This window comes from Lepeophtheirus salmonis, chromosome 5 (genome assembly GCF_016086655.4).
Source record: "Lepeophtheirus salmonis chromosome 5, UVic_Lsal_1.4, whole genome shotgun sequence".
In the NCBI taxonomy this organism is placed as follows: Eukaryota; Metazoa; Arthropoda; class Copepoda; order Siphonostomatoida; family Caligidae; genus Lepeophtheirus; species Lepeophtheirus salmonis.
In genome coordinates, this window is record NC_052135.2 from 68,658,855 (window position 1) to 68,676,741 (window position 17,887).

Here is a 17,887-nt window from a genome sequence, read left to right on the forward strand (position 1 = left end):
AAGGCTTTAATTAAATATAATCTACATACTAAAAAATATACCATTATACATTTAGTTAAATATACAAAATTAAACAATTGTAATCATATAACTAATAATAACAATAAATTATAAATATAGAATATTTAAATAATAGATTGATCCAAATAATATTTTCTTGTTCTGACATGAATTCAGTTAAATATGTCATAACTTGAAGTTGCTAAACACAAGTCAGACGTGGAGTTGAATCAAAAAGATTATCACCCTTTTTTTCCTAATGTGGAAGTTGCTATAAACAATTGTGCAATGTTTAATAAAATTACACAATAAATATACTAATACAACAAATGTTAGAATTAAATCCATCGTAAAGATTTAGTGCAAAAGCTAATTATGTAGTAATGTCCGGCAATATTACTCCTTATTAAAGGCATCAAAAAAGATTCCCCCCGTTATTTATGCTTGCTTAACAGCATACTATTATCATGAAGTATACGCACAATTGCTAATTATAATGCTACACCCAATGTAACTACCCCTGTTGTTGTGACCATTTAAGCAGTTGTTTTGCCTTTTATGTGTTTTCTGAACACAATTTCTTGGAGCTTATGAACCATAGCTAATCCTTAAGTGATAAAAAAGTAATATTTATTGACTATGTAATATTAGAAACCTAAAGAGCAAACCCAAGTCTTTAAGTGAAGAAATTAATGCCAGACAAACTAGTTGCGGGCCATCCAAAGCTACTACCCCCGTTGTTGTGACCATTTAAGCACTTGTTTTTCCCATTTAATGAGTTGTGTATTATAATTCTTGATAATTTTAGCTAAAATACAATCATATTTTATGATTAGATTTAAAAAAAATGAGTACTTATTGTTAGATGGTACAAAATTCAGAGTTCCATTTCGTAATTTCGTATGTATGCCTCTAAACATGCTGAAAATTATCTTAACTTCACAATTTACCATGGGGGTATTTCTATAAATGACATCATTACCAACACCCTCCATTAATTAATGATGGTTCCTTGGGAAGGGAAGAATTTACCCGTGTATTTCTCCATAAATTTTTTGAACGTAGGATGATTAGCCTTGGATAAGGTTATCTAAAATGCAATAAGCATCTTTGTGAGATCAAGTTAAAGTCTGACTTGATGTATTCATCGTTAACTTGATTTTATAGATGAATATCCTTACTATTGATATGAGACGAGGATAATGAGTGGCGTGTAATTCTAGACAGGGACTAAAGGCACATTTATATCGACAAATCCGACAAGCCATATGTTTCTCATCCGATAAGTATTTTCCAAATTCCTGGCCCTCCATTTTTAGAAATCCAGACAGAAGGCGACGGTATTTTAGGCATTTTATTCAGTTCTCTATCGACTATCAGCATCTAATATTATATTAATATTGAATAATTAAGGCGGGAATGATAACATTCTTGATAGAAGAAGATGTATATTATTTAATCAATGATGCCATAAGTATTTCTTCCCTTCTCTCGTACGCTTTTGTATTCTTACCAAAATTATCAACCTTACGGCTATTAATAATCAATAACAGAATAAGTTATAATAAAATATATAGGATTGTAAAAGGTGATTCAAAACGAGCGGTTTTTGGATTGTAGAAATAAAACACATAAAATATTATATTATGGTCAAAACTTTATTATGACCCGAAAAAACAATCCTTTACAATTATTTCTAGAAAATAATCCCCTTGATATGTTGGCCGCAACAGGCCTTTAAATGGTCTATTCTTTCGCGCCAATTTTCGATGACGCGTTCGAGCATTGTGACCAGAATCTCACGAATAACTCGCTCAATATTTGCTTCCAATGCTTCAATCGTCGCTGGTTTATCCACATAGACTTTTGCTTTTACGTAGCCCAAAGAAAAAAGTCCAAATGTGTGATATCACATGATCTTGGTGGCCAATTCACGGGGCCAAAACGTGAAATTAATTGCTCACCAAAATGATGTCCCAATAAGTCCATTTTTACGGGCGCTGTGTGGCAAGTGGCACCGTCTTGTTGGAACCAAATATCGTGGAGACCATGCACTTTAATTTGAGGTACCAAAAAGTCTGTTACCATGGTCCAAAAACGTTCGCCGTTGACGGTAACGTGTTGGCTGGCAGCGTTTTTGAAAAAATATGGACCGATGATTCTTTCTTGGATACGTTCAAGAGCCCATTCACTGAACACACGACGCAAACGAAGGTCCGGCGGCTTCAATTCTTGCACAAGCTATATTTTGTATTCCTTTAAACCCAAATCTTTCTTCAAAATAAGCCAGGTTGTTGCATACGACAAGCCAAGTTGTTGAAAGCGGTGGCGAATCGATTCTTCACGATCTTCGGCTACAGCCGCAATATTTTCTACGCTGCGAGCTATACGTGGCCTACCAGACAACAATTTGACAAAACTCGTGCGCGCCTGTCAAAAAATCCCTACTGGAAAAAACCGCTCGTTTTGAATCACCCTGTAAAAGATAGGATACAAAAAATATCCTAAAGTATGTAGCCCAATTATAAAGTAGACATTAACTAATAAGTCTACAATATTTATGTCGCATCTTATTAAAAGCGTAGCTATACATTTGTCTCCCTTATTTAGCGATAAGATCTCGGATTTTCCGCGCTTTCTTCTCAGGAAGGACGAAATCATCATGGACGAAGAGTCCCATGACAACCCAGATGAATAAGTTGTTTTCTTGGGGTCCAAGAACTCTTATTCAAATTTATCTTGAAACCAAGGATTGTGTATACCATCAATACTATACACGAGGCGAGTGAGCCTTGCTCAACGGCAGTGGGCACATGTTTCACAAGCTTAGTGAAAATTCTTGGTGCTAATGTCAATGCGAAACATAAAACATTAAATCGATAAATATTATCTTTCCATCGATAATTATTTTTCTTAGGAACTACAAAAATTCCCGAAATAAAGGAAGCTTAAGAGCCATATACTTTGCCAAGTCCCTACAATCCCCCTCCGTATTCAGTCTCCCCTTCACTTCTTCCACGAGCTACGAAGCATCGGGGAAGTTTTTCTCATTCTTATCATTTTACGGAATGATTGTAGAAGAAGAATTGCTAAATAATATGTTCCGTGGCGTCTTGTCCTTTGCCTCCTCTTTAAGAACCAGAGATATCTATGGTTCCCTCAACGAAGAAACTATCACTAATGTAAAGCTACGCTATGACATAAAATTAATTATTATCAAATAATACGCTTTTGAGCAATACCCCGTAGAAAGTTGGATCACGCAGATATGGCAAGCCTTAAAAACCAAATGTTTATACTCTTAATTTTGAACCAATCAACTCTTATTTAGAAATGCATTCACATCGTATTAAACAAAGTAAATACTTTTATAGCAAAACGCAGTTTGATCAAACATTATGTAATGACGTAATCATTCATCGAATTCCCCTCCCCCTGACCTTATTCTTATAATTATTTACTTAGGTATATTAACTATCAGTCCACATAAAATAAACAGATAACTGTAATTCAGCATCATAATATTGTCTATTGACTTGTAGATAGTAGGTTAACATACAATATTTTATAATATTATGTACTTTTAAGTACCCTAAGAAAGCTAGAAGCTACAGAATAATATAAATTATTTTATTTTAGACTATTAGTTATATCCTTCATATGATGTTATGTTATGTAGAAGTTTTGTTTTAGAAACTACATACACATAATATTTTTGTGTTTTTTCTTTTCCCGGTTTTCTTATTCCATTCACTGCTCCCTGAAAAAAGGAAGAAAGAGACTTTCCTCGATTCATAGTACTGAGCAGTCACAGCTTGTTTGATTGTTAAATATATGTTTTGTGATTCATGTTAGGGAAATGTGATGAAGGGAGCTTCGGAATGAAGGAAAGTGTTCGGAATTCATCGCCGGGAATCCTCCGTAGAGTCCTCGAAAGCCCTCAGTCTATCAAGGAAAATGATGAAAATAATTCTCCCAAAAAAGCAGAAATTGTTGTTGAGTCGCCCGAGAGTCAATGCAAGGAAATCAATGGAAATAAACAACTATTTCATTCCACCTCTTCCTTTTACGAATCTCCGAGTAAATGTATGATATTTATTCATTTAATATTGTATTGACGTATGTATACAGAACAACCTAATCATGCACTCATTGAATTTTTACAGCTCGATTTAAAACATATCCTCGAAGATGTCGTAGTTCTCCTCTTGGAGCTCACAACACGCCTTCTAAGCCCTATGCCACATCCAAAAGCCTCTATTACTCTTCTCCAGAAAGAACTGACTCTAAAAAGAATAATATTTTAGCCTCTCATCGCATTGGATTTCCCAACATTTATCAGACCTGCTATTTAAATGCTATATTGCAATGTTTGTTGTCGCAGCCCAGCTTTGTACAAGGTCTACTCGACATCAAATCTACGTATAGTGGGAGAGTTCCTGCTCTCCTAAAGAGTTTTTGTGCTCTTGCTGAGGCCAAAGAATGTGGAAATCAGTCATTAGTGTCCAAAGAGATCCTCAAGTTGAAAAATATCCTTTCTAATCTTGATTCCACATTTAAAGGTTGTTCATTTTAATGTTTCTTATAATTTATAGGTAATTGTTGATACCCTCTCATTTTTGTCGTTATAGGAAACTCCATGCACGACGCCGACGAGTTTCTACTCAAGTTTTGTGACACTCTTCGTGAACAATGTAAGTCTCTTCAAGCTTCGGATCCCATTACGGAAAATATTGAGTATGAAGTTGAGACCATTGTTACTTGCTCCTCTTGTGGTCTACAGAGCTCCATGACTTCGAAAAATTTAATATGTACCCTAAGTTCTCCAGTGGATGATAACAAACGGACTTCTATCGGCGGACTTTTAGAAAATACATTTTCTGCTAGTAAGATTGATCAATGGTCATGCGAAAAATGTGGAATTAGAAATGGATCTGCCATTCTCACTAGCTCTTTTAAAACCCTACCTCGCGTTCTTATTCTTCACGTTCCACGCTCAAATTACGACTCTCACAGTGATGTCAAGAATCATAAGATACAAAATGCAATTAGCATTTTTGAGAACTTGAACTTATCTTCACTCACAATTAAAGACGTCGTTTTTCCTGAGAAGAAGAGTTATATCTTTCAAAATGATGAACTATGGTCTGATGATGATGAAGAGGAAATCACGAGTTCAAACCTTCTAGGTACTCCTGAAAAGTTGAGAAATCTATCCAAGGAGCAAATTGGCAAGTTAAATGAAGAGGACTCACTTGCTCTTGCCATACGATATTCCTTGAAAGAGGCTGGTTCCCCTAAAGAGGGTTCATTTAATGCCCCTTTGGATCCAAGTCCGAATGAGGATATGCGCTTTTGTGAAACCTGTGATTTAGACACTAAGAAATCCATAAATATATCTTATCAATTAGCTTCTATAGTCAGCCATTTAGGAAGTAGCGCTTCTTCAGGCCATTATATTGCTGATGTATTTAGGTAAATTAATTAAAATCAAGCCTTTTCTTTGATTTCATTTCCATTTAATAATGAATTAATTATAATATACTTATATTTAATGCTCAGGTTCGATAGAAAGGCATGGTTTCGCTATAACGATATGAATGTATTTAGACGGAACTTCGATAGTGTAAAAAGCGACGAAAACATGAGAAATGGTTACTTGTTCATCTATACTCATTGCCAACTCCTATCAGACTTATAGCATCAATTATTATTATTTTTTTGTTTCAAAAACTATTACATGATATATATATAAGTGCTTGGGAAAGATCTTATGCCCATTCTACAGATTTGTTTTTGCTTTTCAATACCCAAAAATACGATTTAAAAAAGCAAATAAGAGAGATTATGGTTTTTTATATATATTACGTCTTAAACTAAATTAAGGACAGACTGAGAATCTACAACTATTTAATTATATAGCTTAGAATCACCTAATCAACATTACATTACAGGGATCAAATTTTATTAAATCAAATACTAAACTAACGTGATGCTTGTGCAATTTTTTTTTAATTTTGACAGATTTCATAGTTCGATTACATATAGATATTCTGACTTTGTTTATAATTAATAAATTATTGGAGGTATTAGGGTCTCTCAACAGTCCAGTCATTAGGTGTGAGGTGCGCTTCATATATTTTTCTCGATCCTGCTTCATGGTAGATGGGTAGATTTTCTTTAGCTAGATCTGATTCAGTCTGAAGATAAACAAGAGCATCTGTCCCATATCCATCACACGAATAAATTTGGAGATCGCCTGCAAAATAACGTGCATACAATCTTGAGAGTGGAAGACCATAACCATAGCCTGCTAATGGTACTCCAGTGCCCATCTCAGGTTGTTGTGAAGCTACGGCATCTTGTGAAGAGGACGTTAAAACAGGGTTATTAGCTGTAGTGTATAAATAATGAAAAATTTTATCTCTGAGACGGCGTGGAATTCCACCCCCTCTATCTGAAAGCTTGATGGTAATGTCTTCCTTACTTCGAACTACAGTAGCTATTAGAGGAGGTAAGTCATATGTATCATTGCCTTCTGAATGCTCAACTGTGGCTCTCATTGCATTTTTAATTAATTCAAATAAGATGTGATAGAGATGAGAAGGGACATATACAATTTCGATCTTTCCATCTTGATCTGGTTGAAGAATATTCTGGGTGTGGACTTGCATTTCGGGTGCATTCATATAATATTGTTCACATAGGAAACGTGAATTTTTATAGGCTTGATCTAATACTTCCAGTATATTACAGCATGGATCTATCGTTCCAACAAGTTCTGTATCCGAGATAGGATTTTTGTCCCTTGCACAAAAGAGAACATGTTGATTAATAAGCATTCGAGTAGAAATTCTGCTCATGTACAAGCGATCTAAGAAATATTGAATATTTCTTTCAAACTTGGGAAGTTTTGTAACTGCAGCACTTGATGAGAGATAGGATTCCTTTACAGTGAGCACAGCATGAGCCATCGTTGTCACCGTATCCGCATGTCGACGATAGACTTGTTTGAGAGTCTCAGTAAAATCCTCAATTTTTTCAGGAGGTTGTTTCTCAAACCTGAGGATGTCATCCAAACTGGACACATACTGAGAATGAATTTCTTGACAATGAGGTAAAGATTGTAACTCAGCGGGTAGAAATGCCAATTCCTTTAGTATTCCGGCAAGACGGACGGGAAGCTCTAATTGTAAAAATTTATAAGACGATTCCGGTGTGAAATTACGGCCAAAATCAAGGAAACGCTGAATGGTAAGGGGTGTGGGACGATATCTGGAATACTTTTCTATATTTTTGATGTGAACATCCGATAGAGTAGAGCTTCGCGAGTAAGAGAGCGTCCTTTTACCACGAATAAGGATTCGTGTTCCGTACATTGTCGATTTGTCTTGTAAGGAGGGAAAAGTGTAGCGCCTTTAGTTCCATACAGGGATGAGGAACTGATCGGTGATATCTATTAAAAAAGAACACAGACTGAGTCCACTCTCCAGTCCAGTCTCAAGGTTAGAGCTAGTCACAATGTCAAGTGGTATGAAGAGAATTTAACTCACAGATGACTGATGAAAAGTCAGAAGAAAAGGAAAGGAGAAAATGAAAGACGCAAAACTTGAATTCAATTCACTTTAAAATCCTGCCCTACATTACTGTAGTACAATAATATTTACATATATTACAATTTCCTTTGAGTAGAACAAAAGATAAGATAAAGATAAATATTGTACTTATAAAGTAAAAACTGTCTAATATTGAAAGAATTTTCCTTTCATTCAACAATTGCTGCAATTGAGGCATGAAGCAGCTGAGAAATTGCGTTATCGAATTTGTGACGCAGCTATCTGAAATAGCCAATATTATTCAATGAACACTTTGCAACTACTGCCTACGTGTTATAGCCTATAAGCTAGCCTTGCACAGTCCTGAGTTCACACCTAGTATGCACACTCCTTATTTAATTATTACTGCAATCTATTTCGCTCATTAGTAGAAGTGTATAAAATATGTCCTATAAAGCGGGAGTAGCTTTTTCAAGTTGGCAATCTCAACATTTTATTTTAATTTTCATAGCTGATCTATAAAGTAATAACTATTGCATGTTCTCATGAAAGACTGAGAGTTTGCTCTTGAGTTATAAGTCTAAGTCCTTGTTGGATTCGTAGTAATTCCAGGATATATCAGGTGTGGAATTTTTGTTTATTTCCCCCTCCTCACTCACCCCTGCTTGCAGCTGATTTATGAAACGTCATAACAGCTAAGCTGCTCTCCTATCAATTAAAGATTCTTCAAATTTTCAGGATTACCAGGTTCATTTTCGGTTTCTTTTATTTTTACAGACCGGCAGCAAATGTTTTATCTATCAAGATCAGTATCACTGTTCATAGCTCTCTTTTTCTCGATTCAGTGTCAATCCTAAATAATTAATTAAAAGTCAAGCCCATTTTGTTTATTTTTTGAAGGAAAGGTTGTCAGATGCAATGGAAATCTCTTGGAGTTCTAGTGATAGCGACAGAGGTCAGGATCTCCGAAATGAAGATTCCGTCGGAGGGGCAGAAGACAAGGAGGAAAGACCTATTAGTGCTCCAACGTCCACAGCAACTCAAACAAGTGAGACTTGCAGCTCGAACATGAGTCAAAGCCAGTATCCAGTCATACCTTTTAACCGCCTTTCCATTTCCACGAATCTGGGCCCTTCTTCTCGTCAAAAGGAATTTAAGTTTAATTTACCTCAGCATCCAGGATTTACCTCATTTGCCATTTCTTCCGCCTTCCCGGATTTTGTACATTCAGTGGACGTCATTTCAGATGCTGAAAATATTAAGAAACTCCTCAAAATCCCCTTTGCCGATCCCTCAACCACTGTCTCCATGGTGGTACATCGCATTGGAAAATCTCTGCTCATTGATGATTTAGATATTGCTAAATATTTGTTACTTACTCAGGATCCAGATTGGAAATGGTTAAAAAAGGTCCTACTAAGTGCAATGAAACCTGAAGCGCTTCAAAGGAATACTTCAGAAACACCTCTTGAGCGAAATCTTTTGTTACAATTCCTCTCACAGTCCTTGAGCACAAACGCACTTTTACCATGTTCAAAGCCCCTCACGGATACGGGTAGAACAGTGGATGCTCATAAAGTACTTCCTCCACTGCCTGAGCCCTCTGTGGAAGAACAAGTTCCAAGAAGAAATCCCTTTGCAAGGAATATTGTTTGGAATTTTGAGGATATCCGTATGTTAATCGGCTCAGACATGCCCATTTTTGGAGATGCAGAACATCCTTGTGTATCGTTGCGTTTACGGAATGCAAAAAATCCTATTAATATACTTACTGGATTGGATTATTGGTTGGATAATCTGATGTGTCAAGTACCAGAGGTACTGATGTGTTTTCATGTTGATGGTATTGTACAAAGATATGAATTATACAAAACAGAAGACTTACCTTCCTTAGGAGGTTGTAAGTTTAGTCCGACAGTTGTAAGAGATGTGGCTCGGAACATATTGTCATTTCTAAGATCCAATGCGACTCAAGAAGGCCATACTTATTGGCTATTTAAAGCTCAAAATGAGGATGTAGTTAAGTTATATGATTTAACATCACTTGGGGAAGATTTTAAAGCCAAAATGTTTATGAATAGTGGGGAAAATCAGGAATCGCATAAGGAATCTGATATTTTGAGAAATGCTCAAGAAGAAAATGGAAATAACCCTTTTAAAACAGCAGTTTCAATGCTTTTGTATAAAGTAGCTCGCAATTTAATGCAAAGTGATCAACGCAAATTCGAAATGAGCACTGTGCGTCGACTTCTTAAAAACTGTTTGGCTCTTCTTGATTCCAAAAAATATCCACAAATTGCAACATCTGCTCATTACATGCTCTCTGACTTACTCGTACCAGATGAAATCAATCCTGCCTACCCAGACTTTCCAGTTTTTGAAATTGATACCCATGAGTCGGATGAAAAGGAACGAAGATTCGTAAGTGATATTGATATTAGAACTTTAATGCAGTCAAACAATAATCCATCCTTGACGGACTCAAAGTCTTCCTCCTCAAAGATAAAAGCTATTCCAAATGAAAATATTAAACCTGATGGTCATGAGACAGTTGCTCGTTGCAAGAAGAGTTTGATTCATGTCGTAGAAGGTTTCAAATATTTAGATGTGATCATAAGTCAAGAAGAAAATAAAAATGGCATCAAATCCAGTAATGAAGAGAATCCCAAAATGTGTAATCCTAATGAAGTTATTCCAATGCCCTATAATAGTAAGACTGATGACTATGATAAGTCTGAAAATAACACTAAATCCATGAAAATTCAAATCTACGTGAAGAATGAAGAGCAACCACCGGTTTGGCATGAACACTTCAAAACAATTCTCTTTAAAAAGTCTTTTCTGGTCTACGTCACTTTAGCAGAGTTGAATTTCTCTGAAGGGAGATACGGAAGTGTGCTAAAGGGAATCAAAAGGGCTCTGGAAATAGGAAAGATATTGAAAAGTTCAACCCATTCAAATTTTAACTCTGATCCAAATATAGCTTTTTCGTCTTTCGCATGGGGAGTGGCTGGAGATTCTTATATGTCAATGGTGAAGCAATGGAGTGACCTCGTGGGCTATCATGAACAATATAATTCCAATAATGAAGCAGATCATTGCCTTTCGGAAAGGATTGAGAGTGAACATAGAGAATGGATTGTCAAATTTCCTATCGATATGGAAGAAGCCATGCTTCTTGCAGCTCAGTGCTTTAAGAAGGCAGAGGAAATTTTAAGGGACAAAGAATCATATATGGACGATTACCTTAGTATTTTGAAGCGTTTGGGTAATGTGGAAAATGAGGTGGGCGTATTTTACATGAATCATGCTTCGAATTTATGCCAAAACTCAACGTCTTCATTGGAACCTCATATAAAAGAGCTATTCAGCAAAAGTCTCTTGCATTTGGAAGAGGGAATTATCTACTTTGAGAAAGTAAAGGATTCTTCTAACATATCTCTCTTAAACTCAAACATTGGACGTCTTTGCCGTCTCTATGCGTACTATGGAGGCTGTGGAAATATTGACGATAGAACTGAGTTTAGTGACTTTGAGTTTGAACAATATTCTAAAGCTATTGAGCATTACGAAATAGCTCTCAAAACTGTTGGTAATCGAAAGAATAATCCTTTGATATGGGATTCCATATCATGGGATTTATCTAGTACACTTTTCACCGTCGGAAGCTTGCTTCAAGATTTTGCTCCATTATCGACTAAACCTAAAAGTGAGGTGGAAAAATTAATTTCTGACTATTTTGTAAGAGCTCTTAAATACTGTGATTTGGAAAATAAAGGTCCAAAACTTCCAATATATCAACATGAAGCCGGGAGAATTCATCATCGACTTGCATCAATGTATCACAAAAGCTATAGAGGTGATTATGTCGTTGAAAATGAAACACGACGTCATCATTTAAAACAACTTGCTGAGTTGCATTACTCAAAAGCCGAGAATCTCTTTCTCATTCTTGAAGATCAAGTTGAATATCTCAAAATCATGGCTGAAAGAATTGGGCTGATTGAGTTTCAAATGGAGTCCACAACTACATTACCCAAATTAAAAGTAGTGAAACAAATATTTGATGTGCTGTTTCGTTCGATTGTAATGTTCGAAAATTTGAAGGCAGAAGAAGTTGAGGTCTTGGATAAAGAAAAGCTCAAAATAATTAAAATATTAGTCCAAAGGCTTCAACATGCTCTTCTCTCTCTAAATAAAATCCTTCTGGGGAAAAAGAATTCCAAACATAGAGACAACACCTGGTGCAAACTTTTGTATTCTAAATCTCTTAAATTAAATGTGGAAAGTGAGGAATTCAATAAATGTCTTGCTTCATTTTTGACGGAATTAAAGTCTGTAACCTCTGATCATATGTAGTAATAAATGTTACTTATACGCATAAAAAACATAACTGTAATAATTTAAAACTCTGACAAAACTTGAAGATATATATTGAAGCAAATAGTTTTTATCCTATTTTTCAGGTCTTAGTATGAGAGTGCCTCTAATCTGTATAATAGGACTACTAAGCCTTGTTCACTGTGACCAATTTGACGAGGAGCAATACGGTGTAAAGTATGCAAATGATTGTGAAGTATGTAAAATTGTATCGAATGAGTTTACAGAATATCTTTCAGAGTCAGCATCTAAATTCGAGACCCTGGAGACGGGGTAAGTTTTGCATGAGTGAAGTCAAGTCATAATTATGATTCATATTTCTATTATATTGTAGCTATAGTGTGGAAAAGAAAAGGAAAAAGACTAAATATATAAAGTCTGAGCTGAGACTTATAGAAACAATGGAGGGGCTTTGTGAAAGACTTATGAAATACAACATTCACAAGGAAAGAACGGACTGGACTAGATTTGCAAGAGGTACATCACAAACGTTTCAAGCCTTAGAGGGGTTAGTAGCCAAGGGTGTCAAAGTGGATCTCGGCATTCCTTATGAACTTTGGAAAAACCCTTCAGCGGAAATTTCAAACCTTAAGACTCAATGTGAATCCTTGGTGGAAAAACACGATGAGGACATAGAGGATTGGTATTTCAAGCATCAAGAAAACGCCTCCCTAGAAAGTTATTTGTGTGAAAAAAGATTTCTTAAATCCAAGGATAGATCTTGCCTCAAGATTGCTTTGAACAAAAAGGGCGATGATGGAAAAACTGAACTATGACGAATAAAACGCAAATGAATTATTTGATCTCAATAAACTACATTCGTATAAACCTACTAAAAGGTGGTGTGATCATTTGTAATCATTCATATAATAATAATAAGTAAAGATCTAACAATAATCAAATAAATAAAACCATAATAGTAAACATTTTGTTTAAATCATAAAGTAATAAGTTAGAGAAATGGAATGATAGACTCAAAATTTCAAAACGACTTCCTGATAACGAATAATAAAATTAATGCCTTGAATCCCTTGGATAGAACTCAGCCAGAGTTGAAGCTGGAATACGCTTCAACATCTCTTTGGGGAAGATACGCAGAAGTTGCCATCCAATATCTAGAGATTCAAAAACCGTTCGGTTTTCGTAGTTTCCTTGAGCGATGAAGTTTTTCTCAAATTTCGTAAGGAATTCAAGATATAAGAGGTCATCGGGAGTAAGAGCTTCCTCTCCTACAACAGCCTTCATTGCTTGAACGTCTTTTCCGATAGCATAACAGGCATACAATTGATTAGAGACATCGGAATGATCTTTTCTTGTCATTCCTTCTCCAATAGCAGACTTCATTAATCGACTGAGAGATGGAAGTACGTTAATTGGAGGATAAATTTGTCTATTATGCATTTGTCTATCAACATAAATCTGCCCTTCTGTAATATATCCAGTTAAATCAGGAATGGGATGAGTAATATCATCGTTGGGCATAGTTAAAATAGGAATTTGAGTGATTGAGCCGTTACGGCCTTCAACACGACCAGCTCGTTCATATATTGTAGCCAAATCTGTGTACATGTATCCTGGAAAGCCTCGACGTCCGGGTACTTCTTCACGAGCAGCAGAAACTTCACGAAGAGCTTCAGCATATGATGACATATCAGTTAAAATGACCAACATATGCTTTTCACATTGATAGGCTAAAAATTCAGCAGTAGTGAGGGCTAATCGAGGAGTAATGATACGCTCTATAGTAGGATCATTAGCCAAGTTTAAAAATAAGCAAACGTTTTCCATTGAACCATTTTCTTCGAAATCTTGCTTGAAAAATCTGAAAGAATTTATCTTTGTTTTAAAATAATCCTACTTTAATCATCAAGAGACAATTTACCTTGCAGCTTCCATATTTACTCCCATGGCTGCAAAAACGATTGCAAAGTTATCTTGATGATCATCTAAAACAGACTTTCCTGGAAGCCTTACGAGAGATCCTTGTCTACAAATTTGTGCAGCAATTTCATTGTGAGGCAAACCATTTGCAGAAAAGATTGGGATTTTTTGTCCTCGAGCAATAGAGTTCATAACATCAATGGCAGAAATTCCAGTTTGTACCATTTCCTCAGGGTAAATACGACTATATGGGTTAATGGGCTGTCCTTGTATATCCAGATAATCTTCCGCCATCACATTAGGTCCTAATAAAAAGAACATTTAATTAATTTCCTATGAGAAGGAAAAGAAGTGAAAAAAACAACAACCTTTATCAATGGGCTTTCCAGACCCGTTAAAGACTCGTCCCAACATATCCTCAGAAACGGGAGTTCTCAAAATATCTCCAGTGAACTCACAAGTAGTTTTTCTAGCATCAATCCCTGATGTTCCCTCAAACACCTGAACAACGGCTTTGGAGCCAGATACTTCAAGCACTTGTCCAGCTCTGTGAGACCCGTCGGGCAGCTTAAGGTTCACGATTTCCGCGAATTTGGGGAATTTGACATCTTCAAGAATGACGAGGGGTCCATTGACGCCCGAAACAGTTCTGTAGGTGATCCGCGGTTGGGCGATGTAATCCCGCGTCACAGCCATTATTTCCTCGATTTTACTTTGTCGAATTTCAATCATGGTGGGTGAGTTAGGGGGAGTCTCCTGCAAGTGTAGATTCTATACAACTTACTTATGTCAAATAGAATGATAATAAAAAAATGAGAAATTCCACTCTCGTGACAACTGAGCAGTGAGCTGCTCTCCTCTCCTAATTTAACATCTGAGGGAGAAACAACTGCGTAGACTCTTTACAATCTAATCATATCCTCCCAGCTAACTTGCTGTCACTTTAATTCGATACCTACAAAAATAATACGTAGCTGGCTTAGTTATAACTTATAACTCCTTCCTTTAACCAACTTACTCACACCCCAAACAGTCTCTCGATCCTCCCTCATCTAGAAAAGCCATAAATTGTTATCATTTAATTATCAATATCCTTAATAGCTAACTATATTCTACCTTCACCTGGAGATTCATAACGAGATAATATTCCCCTTATGCATTCATAGGAAATGACTTAATATTAATCCCCTCTCATTAGTCATTAATTATTATAGTAAATTAAAGATAAATATAGTTTTATTCTTTAAATATTATATACATACATTATACAAAGTGCAGATCATATTTGATAATATACATTATAATTTATATAAAGAAAAAATATAGAGTCCACTCAGTTGAATCTATTGCCTATTCCCACTACAGTCATTAAATCAATACTTTTCTTACTTAGTATAAATGTAGTGGGAAATTTCAAAATCATATACCTAGTGAATTAAGACATTTAATGATGAAATATAGGTATATATATAACTTCAAACTTATCATTTAACATTCTATGATAAAATATGGACTCAATTTACCTACTTTTAATAGAACATTTATTTATCATATGTACAACTTTTAACATATTAGTAAGAAACGCTGATAATTATTCGGGTACATGTAATTGCTATACTTGAACAAATGTGTGATTATATGAGACATTATCACTATTGAATTGTCTGCTAAAAATAGTAGCACATACTTGCTCTTCTTTCTATCAAAATCTTTTTTCATAATTGCTAATTATTTAATTGTTCTTTGATGAACAACTTTGGTGGAGGGACAATAAATGAATTCAGATTTTAACACATTAATATTTAAATGTAATAAAATGCATCCATCCTCGCTATAGATTGACTATTTAATAAAAAAAGGGATACTCCTAATTAATTATACCGACGTAAGCCTATTATTATATAATATACTGCCCAATGAATTTATACGTAATCTCACTTCTAAGAGGTTTGGAGATGTACAGCTAGCATATCATGCCAACAGCTCCAAAAAGTAGCTTAGTAGCTGCCGACCAAATTCACATTGTTATTAATATAACGTGCTCCGTCTATAATATTTTCTAGAAGCATGGACGGTGAAAAGCCCAATACGATGATATTTCGGGATATCAATGGGGAACTGGAAGAAGGTCCCACAGAGATAGAAAGCATGTGTCCCTCTTGCCATGAAAATGGACTAACAAAGCTTCTCCTTACGCGAATTCCCCATTATGGTGATGTTGTCATTGTCTCATTTTCTTGTGACAGTTGCGGTGAATCCAACAACGAGATACGACCTGGTGGGAAATTTGCTGAGGATGTCGGTATTAGCTTTCATTTGAAAGTATCAAGCGTTTCGGACATTAGTCGGACAGTTATAAAGTCGGATTGGGCTTCAGTTCAAATCCCATCCATTGAATTAGAAATTCCTAGCCAGAGTCAAAAGGGCGAAATTACGACGATTGAAGGGATTCTCAATAGGACGGAAGAAGGTTTAATATCTGAGCAACCTGCTAGAGAAATCATGGATCCGGACGGTGCTAAACAAATTAAAGACTTTGTGGATAAAATTCATAATTTACTCAAAGTGGCTGAGCCATGGGAAATCATTATACGAGGTATTTATATACTTTGAAATGAGCTATTTTTTTATATATATAAATTGATCACTTTTTTAAAAGATATAAGCGGACAAAGTTTCATTGAGAATAAGAATGCCCCACAAACTGATCCTCTCCTATCCAAAGTTCATTTTAAGCGCTCTAAAAGTGAAGATGAAAAACTCGGAATTTTTCCATTACAGGACGAGGAAACGACGGATCCTGATGAAGATCTAAAAAATGAGGTTCTTTGTTTCCCATCCAATTGTCCAAATTGTAATTCCCCTGCGGAAACAAACATGAAAATGACGGACATTCCTCATTTCAAAGAAGTTGTGATAATGGCCATGGTCTGTGATTACTGTGGGCATAAGACGAATGAAGTTAAATCGGGTGGTGGTATTGAGGCCAAGGCAACTAAGATAACATTGAATGTTAAAGAGTCTTATGATAATTGCAGAGACATTTTAAAATCTGAGACTTGTTCTATTAGCATCCCTGAGCTAGAATTTGAAATGACGGGCTATTCTTTAGGTGGCAAATTCACAACTTTAGAAGGTCTATTGAACAATATTAAGGATCAGATTGAAAACAATCCATTATCGAGTGGGGTACTACATGGCGATAGTAGTCAAGAAGATACTCAGAAAAAACTTTCTAAATTCAAGGAAAGACTCGATGACTTCATTGTTGGAAACACACCTTATACTTTCATTATGGATGATCCAGCTGGAAATAGCTACATTCAAAATTTATATGCTCCAGAGGATGATCCTCAGCTCCATATTGTTCATTATGAGAGGACAAATGATCAAAATGAAGATCTAGGATTAAATGATATGAAAGTTGAAAATTATGAGGAGCATCCCACAGCCACTTCAGTTACTACTAAGCTCTTGTCTTTGAATGAAGACGAAGAACCGAATGAAATTGTTGCAAAACAACAATGACAAATGTTATCAAAGTTTATTCTATTTCTTTTTATCATATTCTTTGTTGTAGGATGGTCATATATGTTATGCTCTCTTGATCACGACTGCAAGCCTTTTTGAAGAAAAATATACACACGACACGAAAGTTTATTTATTCATTTGATACCACCCTTCTTCAAGTTTCCGCCGTTCTTTAGTTTGCTTGTTTATACTACTTTTATTTGGCTATGCACACATTTTAATAATTTATTATTAATTAATAAAAGTTATGTTAGGTATTGTCATTTTCAATCTGTAGATTTGACTCTCATATTTTGTTAAGTCCTTTATCAAGAAAAACCCATAATATACAGCTTGTTAATTAAGAGTATTAAAGAAATAAACTAAAGTAAATTAATTGCATTTCCTCAAAAAATAATATTTTTTAACCAATGGATAATTCTAGCATATGTCATTTATCTGCTTTAAGTCTTGGAAGGCTCTAGTTATGTTGTTGTTAATCATCCCAGCTTACCCAAAATACGTATATATAGAGTGGGGAGGCAAAAAATGAGCGGTTA

At 35.4% G+C, this 17,887-nt stretch overlaps 6 protein-coding genes across 9 annotated transcripts; 4 read left to right on the forward strand and 2 right to left on the reverse strand.

Annotated features, from left to right (window-relative positions):
- Window positions 1–3,382: 3,382 nt before the first annotated feature.
- Window positions 3,383–5,787, forward strand: LOC121118014 (ubiquitin carboxyl-terminal hydrolase 37). 4 transcript variants are annotated; one of them, XM_071888968.1, is made up of 5 exons: window positions 3,383–3,465; window positions 3,856–4,086; window positions 4,167–4,562; window positions 4,632–5,475; window positions 5,563–5,787. In XM_071888968.1, the coding sequence occupies exons 2-5, from the start codon at window positions 3,882–3,884 to the stop codon at window positions 5,699–5,701; spliced, it is 1,584 nt and encodes a 527-aa protein (XP_071745069.1). In that variant the 5' UTR covers window positions 3,383–3,465; window positions 3,856–3,881; the 3' UTR covers window positions 5,702–5,787. The 4 variants fall into 4 exon arrangements, with proteins under 4 accessions (XP_071745069.1, XP_040568484.1, XP_040568483.1 ...); XM_040712550.2 differs by having other exon boundaries at window positions 3,453–3,545; XM_040712549.2 differs by lacking the exon at window positions 3,383–3,465 and adding an exon at window positions 3,659–3,797.
- A 302-nt stretch (window positions 5,788–6,089) lies between these two features.
- LOC121117610 (pyruvate dehydrogenase (acetyl-transferring) kinase, mitochondrial-like) lies at window positions 6,090–7,379 on the reverse strand. The gene has a single exon (XM_040712053.1). It carries the CDS (start codon window positions 7,377–7,379, stop codon window positions 6,090–6,092), a length of 1,290 nt encoding a protein of 429 aa, XP_040567987.1.
- Window positions 7,380–8,240: 861 nt separating this feature from the next.
- On the forward strand, window positions 8,241–12,022 carry LOC121118017 (erythroid differentiation-related factor 1). Its single transcript, XM_040712552.2, has one exon. It carries the CDS (start codon window positions 8,475–8,477, stop codon window positions 11,913–11,915), a length of 3,441 nt encoding a protein of 1,146 aa, XP_040568486.1. The 5' UTR covers window positions 8,241–8,474; the 3' UTR covers window positions 11,916–12,022.
- On the forward strand, window positions 11,817–12,860 carry CNPYb (protein canopy b). Its single transcript, XM_040712557.2, has 3 exons — window positions 11,817–11,951; window positions 12,023–12,209; window positions 12,271–12,860. Exons 2-3 carry the CDS (start codon window positions 12,031–12,033, stop codon window positions 12,710–12,712), a joined length of 621 nt encoding a protein of 206 aa, XP_040568491.1. The 5' UTR covers window positions 11,817–11,951; window positions 12,023–12,030; the 3' UTR covers window positions 12,713–12,860.
- Vha55 (V-type proton ATPase subunit Vha55) lies at window positions 12,732–14,789 on the reverse strand. The gene is made up of 3 exons (XM_040712554.2): window positions 14,186–14,789; window positions 13,819–14,122; window positions 12,732–13,758 (listed from the first exon to the last, which is right to left on the reverse strand). Exons 1-3 carry the CDS (start codon window positions 14,547–14,549, stop codon window positions 12,951–12,953), a joined length of 1,476 nt encoding a protein of 491 aa, XP_040568488.1. The 5' UTR covers window positions 14,550–14,789; the 3' UTR covers window positions 12,732–12,950.
- Window positions 14,790–15,787: 998 nt separating this feature from the next.
- Zpr1 (zinc finger protein Zpr1) lies at window positions 15,788–17,724 on the forward strand. The gene is made up of 2 exons (XM_040712555.2): window positions 15,788–16,413; window positions 16,477–17,724. Exons 1-2 carry the CDS (start codon window positions 15,885–15,887, stop codon window positions 17,343–17,345), a joined length of 1,398 nt encoding a protein of 465 aa, XP_040568489.1. The 5' UTR covers window positions 15,788–15,884; the 3' UTR covers window positions 17,346–17,724.
- Window positions 17,725–17,887: the final 163 nt, after the last annotated feature.